At 38.9% G+C, this 10,049-nt stretch overlaps 1 protein-coding gene across 1 annotated transcript; it reads left to right on the top strand.

Moving 5' to 3' along the window:
• Nucleotides 1–1,761: 1,761 nt before the first annotated feature.
• LOC127535125 (NXPE family member 3-like) lies at nt 1,762–3,479 on the top strand. Its single transcript, XM_051952188.1, has 3 exons — nt 1,762–1,765; nt 2,642–2,848; nt 2,926–3,479. Exons 1-3 carry the CDS (start codon nt 1,762–1,764, stop codon nt 3,477–3,479), a joined length of 765 nt encoding a protein of 254 aa, XP_051808148.1.
• The last annotated feature ends 6,570 nt before the right edge of the window (nt 3,480–10,049 follow it).

Genomic DNA, 10,049 nt, shown 5'->3' with positions numbered 1-10,049 from the left:
TGAATATGGGTTTTTAGCTTGTAAGAGATTTTCCCTCCAAGTTACATTAAGCTGTAAAGCAGCAACAAATGTGAGGATTTAAGCAATGAAAGGGCTCCTACCTGACAGCTTCTACTGAGAGGTTCTGATAGATTTCATGGCGTGAATGAAACCATGGAGGGAGTTCAGTCTGAGAGTATCAGCTGGTCTGCAGATTGAATTAACTCTGTGGGGGTTTGAGGCTAAATTTCAGAGTTTTAAACGACAGTTTGTGGCATTGACGACTGCAGTAAAATATGAGCAAAGAGGTGGAAGTTTAAGAGACGTTCTGCAGGTAGACCAGTGAGAAACCAGAAGAAACTAGAAACCTGCCTCCAGACGCTAAGACTACCTGGAGACCAACGACTGAAGGCTGCTTTATGCGCTCTGAACTGATTGGATGAGGAGGTGAGGAGGTTCAGGTGATGAGATCAGCAGCAACACCTGAGTTACTGCTGAATTCATGAACATTTTCTCACATGTGAAGCTTTGGAAAGGAGAAAATCCAATAATATGCTGAGTGTTATGTTAAAAAAAAGTACAAAGTAAACATTGTTTTTGTGGTTTCTGTGCTTTAGTTACATAAAAAGCTGAGAGTTTGTGGTTTATTTACTGTTTAACCTCTCTAGCTCACTTATTTGAGAGCTTTAATATGTACAACTTGACATTTTCTTTTCACTATCTAGGATCACTTATCTTTTATGAGTTTTTCCTGCTTCAGTGTTCCTGAGCAGTAAAAAAAATTCACATGAAACCATTCTACAGTAGATCTGTTCTGCATGGTTTCCTCATACAGTAAATAAAACACTCCATGACATGACTGTTGGGGGTTGAGGAGGCTGAATTATTGAATCTCTGCTCGGCGTTACCAGAAAGTGCTGCTCATCCTCAGATAAACTTTTGGGTCTCGGAGGTTTTGACGGAGAGCGGCAGGGGAACCGTTGCAGAGTGCTTCTGCAGCGTTTGGAGCTGAAAGCATTTCTAATTGTTGCTCCCAGCAAAGCGGCTGAAACACAGCGGCTGCAAAACATCATCCAATATTGATCATTAGTGGATAAAAAGCTATTGTGCTCCATCTGCATAATTCATGAGCATCCTCTGCTGGCGATATGTGGTCCGACTTGGTGACACTTAAACAGGCAGACGAGGTGCAACATGTGGAGCTGCAGGTTGGGTTCAGCTCCACCGCTGTCACAATAATCTTTAATCTGAGGAGGTAAAGGGGAAATCCAGAGATTTTCACTCATAAATCCAGTCCAGTGGAGCTGAGTGAAGCTGCAGTCGCTGAATTATGCATCGTGTCTGTAGACGAACCTGCTCATGTTGGAATGAAGCCATGTGGGGAGTTTCATGATGGAGGTGAGTTATGAAGTCAAGTTAGTGCAGGTTGAGCGAAAAGAAGCTGAGGTACATTATGGGAAATGTAGGAGAATTCAAGATTTTAGGGGAACTGCAGAGATGTGATCCAAAATGGCTCAATAGCGCCACCTGGAAAATTTCAAAAAGGAACTACAGCCAGTAAGTGTCACCTACAGGTATGAAATTTAGTAGGCATATGTAATATGTTAAGATGCACAAAAAAGCCAATGACAACCATGCCCAAAACCCAACAGGAAGTCAGCCATTTTGAATTCCGTGTCATTTTGGACAATTTTTGGCCAATTTTTGGACATTTTCAAAAGCTGTGAACTCAAAAAGCATAACCCCAGCAGAGCTCAAATTTGGTCAGGATGTACAGTAGGCATGGGTGATCAAAAGTTATGAAAATGATCCACAAAAGTCTGAAGGTGTGGAAATGACGGCTGGCAGAATTTCAGCAAGTCGCCCTGATGAATTCCATAGATCAGTATACAGTCACAGTCATAGCGCCATCTGGTGGATTGACAGGAAGTTTAGTTTAGTTTAGTTTAGTTTATTAGTTTAGTTAACAGGGACAATGTACAAACACATTAATCTTAAAAAGAAAAGATGCTTTGCACCAGATTATAGCTGTTTGCTAATTTCCGTCTGCAGTCCCTGGGCAGATACAACATATATAATGAATATAAAACAGTATATTAAACAAATTCAAAAAATTAACCTTAGCTCATCGATAAAATACATCAGAATTACACATACATTTATATATAACTTATTCAAGATAAAATTATCAAAATGTATAAAACAAAAGTAGCAACAACAATAAAATCAAAACATTACGTTACTAAATAAAAGAGAAACACATTTACTATGGACTAGTGCTGACATGTCTGATTATTGAGAATATGTGTTTTTAATTTTTTTGAGAAAGTGTGTAAATCTACAGATGTTTTCAAGCTAACTGGGAGGTTGTTCCAGTGTTTGATAATTTTATAAGAGAAGGCTGCTCGACCAAACGCAGATGATCTATAAAGGCCAGCGCAGTTTCTTTGTGCAGCATATCTAGCCTGTACATGCTCCAATCTGTTGATGCAAGTACATCCTGGGTAGATGTGTGTTTATTGTGGGCAGGTGGGGCCAATGAGGGTAGAAAACTGAGTCCACAAAGACATACGGTTACCAGGATCTCCATCAGTAATAAATTGATTTGGAACTTTTCAAGGGATTTATCAACAAAGTTATTCTCATCTTTCCCTCCTCTCAGGTCAAGCAGTGGTGAGCAACAGCAATGTGGAGTCTGGACCCTCTGGCTACTACTACCAGGGTGCATGGCAAACACTAAGTGGCACCAAAGTTCAGCAGTTCAACACCTCCTCAGCCATCACTCAGTGTCTGAAAGGCAAAGTGGTCCACCTGTACGGAGACTCCACCATCAGGCAGTGGTTTGAGTACTTCAATGGAGCACTACCAGGTAGTTGCCTCTCAGTGACTGAAGGAAATAAAATCATTTTCTTCACCCTGAATCTGTTTCCTCTGTAATACTTTTAGATCTCAAGGAGTTTGACCTGCACTCCCCAAAGGGAGTTGGACCTTTCATGGCCATGGACTTTGCAAACAACATCTTAATGACGTTCCGCTGCCATGGTCCTCCTATTCGTTTTCTCCCTGTCCCAATCAACGAGTTGCGTTACATTGCCAATGAACTAGACAATGTAATCGGAGGCACCAACATAGTCGTAATCTTTGGCATCTGGGCACATTTCGGCAGTTTTCCAGTGGAGGTCTACATCCGGCGGTTGCAGAGCATCCGTAGGGCGGTGGTACGCCTGCTGAACAGATCTCCAGGTACAGTGGTCATCATCCGGACAGCAAACCCCAGAGCTTTGATGTTAGACGTGAGTCTGACCAACAGTGACTGGTACTCACTGCAGAATGACAAAGTACTCAGGGCCATATTTAAAGGATTGAATGTTCATCTGGTGGATGCCTGGGAGATGGTCCTGGCCCATCACTTACCTCACAACATCCACCCACAACCTCCCATTATTAAGAATATGATCAATGTTCTCTTGTCCTACATATGTCCTATAAAGGGAGGCTAGATTTTGTCTTCAGGAATCTATGTACAGTGAAGACTAACTACAATTACTTATTTTTAGTACACCAGGTTGGATAATAAAGATAATTTTACACATACATCCTCATGTTTGTGATTCCTAAAGATTCTGGAATTCTGTAGCCAGTGCAGAGACACATAATATTTCCATGAAGTTTCATACATAATCCCAGTCGATGAAACAGACTTAGTCACTCATATGGGAGCTAACTTCCACCTCTAAGAAACTTGATTGCTTCCAGGTGATTGTAGTTTGCCACAGGAATTTTTAAAAATGCTATTAGTGTTGTGATTTCTGGAGACAGTTTATGATACATAGTTTTACCTCCAGAGCATATACAGTTTCTGGTTTTGACCATTCACTGTTTCAGCTTGTCTATGTGGGATTTACTGCTGTAGGCTCAACTCAGACAAGCATGTTTGATCACTGTTACATTTTATATTGTGTACTTTGATATATGTACAATATTTAAATATAGCAAAAAAATGAAAAAAGGTAACACTTTGTAATAACTATACACTATTAAGCATTAGATAAGCTTTGATTAAACATAATGTTAGCATTAGTTAATCCTTAATTCCTCATGAACTCATCATGAATTCACCATTAGTAATGCAGTACAAAGCATTAGTAAAGACAGTTATAAATGCTCAACTAATACATTACTAAGCAATAGTCAAGCATTAGTAAATCCTTAATTTTTCATGAATTAACCATTAATTCAACATTAGTAATGCATTACAAAGCATTCGTAAAGACAGTTTTAAATGTTCAACTAACACATTATTAAGCATTAGTTAAACATTTGTAAAGTGCTTAATTCATCGTTAACTCATCATTTGTCAGTCCCTCCAGGAATTCGCGATGTTGCGATCGCGCAAATTCACGCGAAATCAACCAATCTCCGCAAATTTTGCGTGGCCTTGCAATTTTTTCCAATCACCGCAACTACCACAATTTTGGCCCGCCTCCCGTGAGTTCCACCAATCAGAGCAGTCCCCAGCGCAAACCTAATGCACGTACGTCACCGAATTCACTTCCTGTTTCTGGTCTGAAGATGCAGACATGTGGGATACTGATGTCTCTCATTTACCAACAAAAATTACTGCTGAAGACCTTGATAAACAATTAATTCACTGATGTTCTTCACCAAAGTGGAGCTAAACTGTTTTACACCCGTGCAATACTGTGGTGGAATACAAAAAAAGAAAAAAAATCATCGATTGATACACTTAAAAAAAAAAAACACAAAACATATTTGAACAGTTGAAATGATCAGACAACAGACCAGACAAATCACCATGATGGAAACTGTTGCATCCAGATCCGTTAGAGCACTGAAAGAATGAAGGTAAATTAGATTAATTATTCCACCAAAGAACACGGCGGAGTTATGTGACGATCAGCGTGTGTGAATCCTTCCTCTGTTACCAACATCACTCAAAAACAGACTCAGGGATTTAAATGAAGTTTTCAGGGTCGGTCAGAAATGACACAAGGACCAAATGATTAGACTTCAGCAGTGATACGGCTTAAAGTTTGGATCCACGGATTTGTTAAGGATTCATAGCGGCACGGCGTCTCATAGCAGCACGGTAACCATGGCAACAAGTGAACGCTACCTCAGCGCCTGCTGACGATCACATGATTGTTATCCTACAACAAATCTACGTCTGTGGACGTATTGGAAATGAGACAAGGAACAACTCATTAAATTGTGGGGGTGTTTCTGAGTTCCATCAATTCCTGTCGCTGGCTACATATTTAGGTCACGCAATTCAGTATGTAGACATGCAGAACACACACCTGTCTTGGTGGAGGACTGCGCTCTCTCAGTGCTGTTCTTGTTAATTGGCGTGACAAGCCGTGAGTGGGTGTGTGTGAACACGTGTGTGCCAGGATGTGAAATTAACTTTTTAAGCCACTGACAGATATGTACAAATATGATTCATTCAATAGTAAATTATCATTTTGTGCCACAAATCTACCAACCACTTCATGTTAAACCGGTATCTGGCTGCTGCTAATGTCCCACCATGGTGTCAGCTTTTGTGGAAATGGGTTGGAACGTTAAATAATTAATTTCAGAATAAATATTGTCAATTACAGCATTGAAACATGTTCTACAAGCTGGAAAAATGCAGCTTTTTAGCAATTGTCACTGTCTCCCGCAATTTTATCACAACAAATAAGCTTAAAACATCGCAACTTTTATCACAATTTTTAGAAAAACTGCTGCGAATTCAGGCATTTTCGGCCGCAACAATCACGAAAATCGCCCGCAAAATCCTGGAAGGACTGATTTGTAAATAATTAGTTATACATTACTAAGCATTAGTAAACACAGTTCTAAACGTTTTAAACTCAACCCATTTATAAGTACTTAAGCAGCAGTTGAGCATTAGTAAATGCTTAGTTAATCATGAATTGGTGATCTGTATGGCATTTATTATGCATTACTAAGCACTTAATAAATCCGGTTAAAAATGTTTTGTTGCTCATTGATAACCTCAGTTGTTAATACTTTATAAAGGGTTAGCAACTGTGCTAGTGTATGTTTTACAAACACGTATTCATACTCAATGAATAACTTATTAATGCCTATTAGTGCGGTTACTACTCATTAGTTACCCACTAGTTAACCTCATAACCGTCATAACCTCATAACTGTCTACTGTGCAACACGGACTATTCAAATGTGCAATATCACACTGACCATGCACTTTTTATTCTTTTATACTGTTTTAACTTATCCTTTTTGTGATTTTTATTACGTTTCTTGCACTGATGGAGATACTCTTAATCTCATTGTACTTGTGTATAGTGACAATAAAGACATTCTATTCTATTCTATTCTATTCTATTCTATTCTAGTTCAGTATATTCCGTGAGCCCATCTAAAGTGAGGACTATCTATGCTTTATAAAGCATTTATAAATGACACAGAAGCAAAGATATACAAAGTGTCAGTTTTATTGGTCCCAAACAATACAAGCTCTTTTAAATACACACTTTAAAGAAATACGATCTATAAAATTTCAAGTAAACTTGACAAACGTCTTCAAATAACAACAGTCTGTGATTGTATAAAATAGAAAAATAAAATACAAGCTCTTTTAAATACACACTTTGTAATCCTTAACATTTCAAGTAAACTCCCCCAAGGAGTACTTCATCATTCACACACCCGCTCTTCTTCCTCCTTCTTCCTCCCTCTCCCTCCCTCCCTCACACACGCACACACACACACACACACGCACGCACGCACGCACGCACGCACGCACACACACACGCACGCACGCACGCACGCACGCACGCACGCACGCACGCACGCACACACACACACACACACACACACACACACACACACACACACACACACACACACAATGACTATGTGGACTGAGTGGCTTGCCAATAAACAACACACTACCTGTATTTTCCAGAAACATCATGAATTAACCTACCAAATGCACCATGACGGTGCTTTTAGGCAAGCCATTCAGTTTAATGTTTGTTTAATGTATGTATGTTAATGTATTTTAATTAATGAATCCGAAGGTCGGACAGATATTTTAGATTTTTAGCTGTTCATATTTCATGCATTACATCCCATAGCACTATCATTTTATACAGATCCAATCCTTAGATAGCCAGATTATACCACATAAAATCTCTAATGGATATGATGATTAGTTTTTGTGTAATGGGCGGCCAAATGTAGCAGTTTAGAAGTTCATGATGGATAAAATCGCAACTTTGTCATTCTCTGTAACATGCAATTATAAATATAAAGTAAATATTTTCACATTTCTGAGGACTATAGGTCACTGTGAAATGGTTCTGAACATTTCAGATCTCTATCTTTTGTTGTTCAGAAGTTATAGAAGTCTGAAAAAGGTCGAAAATTTCAAGTCTTAATTTTGGCTGCAATTTTAGGGTACCCCCTACCTACTTCAAATGGCCATAACTTTGAAACTAATGACAATAAAGCATTCAATTTTGGGATTTTCCCATCATATATAATGTACTAAATGTATGTAAAAATTTAGCAAAATCTGAGAGGGTCAGGTGGGAAGTTTTCTTTAAATTGATTGATTTCATACGGAATGACTCAGCATCTAGTGCCACATGTCTCTCCTTCATTCCATTTCCCACAGTTATCCACAATTCTTTTATATTTTATTATTTGTTGCTGTCCGTCAGACCTCCTCTTACTTTTTGTTGTCACACCTTTGCTATTTGCATCTGTCTGCCAGATCTCTTGATTCAATTACCTATTGTATTTCTGTTGTATTGCCATCTGCCACTGACTAGCAACCATATGCGAATAAACCACTATTCACCCTTGTATGTACATACGGCCCCCTCCCTACCCTCTGACCATCTCTATAAAATGTGGACTCTGTAAATGTTCTGGGTCGGCTTCACAGACCTTCACAGACTCATGCTCTGTGTTGGTTAGCCCACCGTATGCTGGAATACCAATAAACACCCCACTACAGCAAACTTTGAAGGACTAAGAGTGAAATTTCTTCAACAATACTTTGCGAGAGAGAGAGGAAAAAACCAAACATTTTTATTTATCGTCACACTATCTTGGGCCCCCTCCTTAGTATTGATGTTTCTAAAATATGTGACTTTCTATGAAGACGATCTTTTCATTGATAAACTCAGGTCAAAATGAAGAGCCTGGTTGGCTGTTGTGGGTTTGTTTTGGCTCTTCTCTTCAGCTGCACCGAACAGGCAGTTTAAAAACTACTTACTACAAACCTCTCCTCTTCTCCTGAATGTCTCCCTTCACTTCTTTCTTTCACATATTTCACAAGATCATTTTACATATGTTGTGCGCTCCTTAGTGTCTGTTTTTAAAGAGAGGTTTCCGCATAATCACTTGCTTTAACATTTTCTGTTGTATTTTTTGTTCCTCAAGGTACAGATTATTGATTTTTATATCTTACAATATAAAACAGATGTGCAATATCACTTAAATTTCAATGTTTTCATTTTAGTGTTGCTGATGTATTTGGCTTTGATTATTTACAAGTGGAAGTACTGCACTTGTCAGCTTATGTAATGTAGTTACTGAGAGGTCATACTTCATCTGTTTTATACATGTAGGATGCTGGAGTCAATGTTGGTCATCCTGAACTTGTATTTTTCTATCTCCTATCATGTTACCCTCAGAAGCAGACTGCAACTTACTGACTAAGTCTCAAGGAACAAGATAAAGAGCAGAGGTTGTTCACCCAGTCCCAAACCAATCAAGCAACTGTGAGGTGCTCTGCACAAGCTTGATCCAAAGGATCCACTATCAGCGTCGTAGATCAACACCTTGATGAGTCAAAGCTGTTTTGTCAGCATGACAGGGACTCCTCCCTATTCTGTTTTTTAACACAGATCTGAAAGAGATATTGCTTTGTAAAAGCTGCTCATTAAGGGGTTCTTATATCATACTTCCTGATGGAGGCTGGGCAGTGTTTCAGAGGCGCAGTGGACCAACAGGTTCTGTCAGCAGAAACAGAAAATGGACAAACTATAGAAATGGTTTTGGAGCCCTGACATGTGAGTATATACCCTGATAACTGCTGTGTGTAACTGTAAAAGAGAAAAACTGATTTAGCTTGATGAGCTCTACCCCAAAAAGGCTTGGAAAGGTGTTTTGAATTTTAAAATATCTGTCAGGTAGTTTAATGGACTGAAGAATGAATTGATGCATTTCTGTTGATTGGTGCAGACTGTGCAGAGATGTCAGAAAAAAGTCAGTCCTTTTCTTTGTGCTCTGTTGATTCTTTTAGAGGACCACTGGCTCGGTCTGAAGAAGGTTTTCTTTCTGACCAAGAACAGATCCAAAATGTGGACAATGAGGGTGGATCTGTGGGACCATGAAGGTGGGACTGCTTTTGTCGAGTACCATAAGTTCTGACTAGGAAATGAGAAAGCGGTTTGTAAACTGCAAGTTGGGACATCCAGTGGAAATGCAGGTACTGAAGTCTTCTTTTAAAGAATATGTTTTCCTTTGCTTCTAATAAATATACAAATGATACTCTCTGTCCATGCACTGCATCTATATTTTTCAAATCAGTCTGTTTTTTCACTGTTAATTGTACTTGTTGTTGTTTCAAGTGCAGAAATTTCAGACATCACAATATCATCATCAAATCAACTTTAAAGTCTTGATATGATGGAGATTTGCTGAAACATTTTCATAAAAGGCCAAGCTGCTTTTATCTGGCCCCAGTAACAATGTTGGTTTTCTTTGGAAGATCTTTGCTCTGTCGGTAATGTTAGAACCACCACCGTTGGTCAGTGCAGACTTGTATGCATCTGTGTTTTTCTGAAGAACAATAGCGCCCTCTTCCCTTTTTGCACTGCAAAGCAATCCAGCACCTTCAAATTCAACCTCAAGTGTAGAACAACAGCTGTAAATGGCTCTTCTGTTTATATAGTAAAACTTTGAATTCTAAAACTTTCTGAAATTGTCCCCACATGTGTTCATCCATGGTGTTTAAGATATTGAGCAGTAAATCCCAAATAGACAAGATGAATCAATGA

The sequence above is a fragment of the Acanthochromis polyacanthus genome, chromosome 8 (assembly GCF_021347895.1).
Source record: "Acanthochromis polyacanthus isolate Apoly-LR-REF ecotype Palm Island chromosome 8, KAUST_Apoly_ChrSc, whole genome shotgun sequence".
Taxonomy (NCBI): domain Eukaryota; kingdom Metazoa; phylum Chordata; class Actinopteri; family Pomacentridae; genus Acanthochromis; species Acanthochromis polyacanthus.
This window is presented reverse-complemented; position numbering and strand designations above follow the sequence as displayed.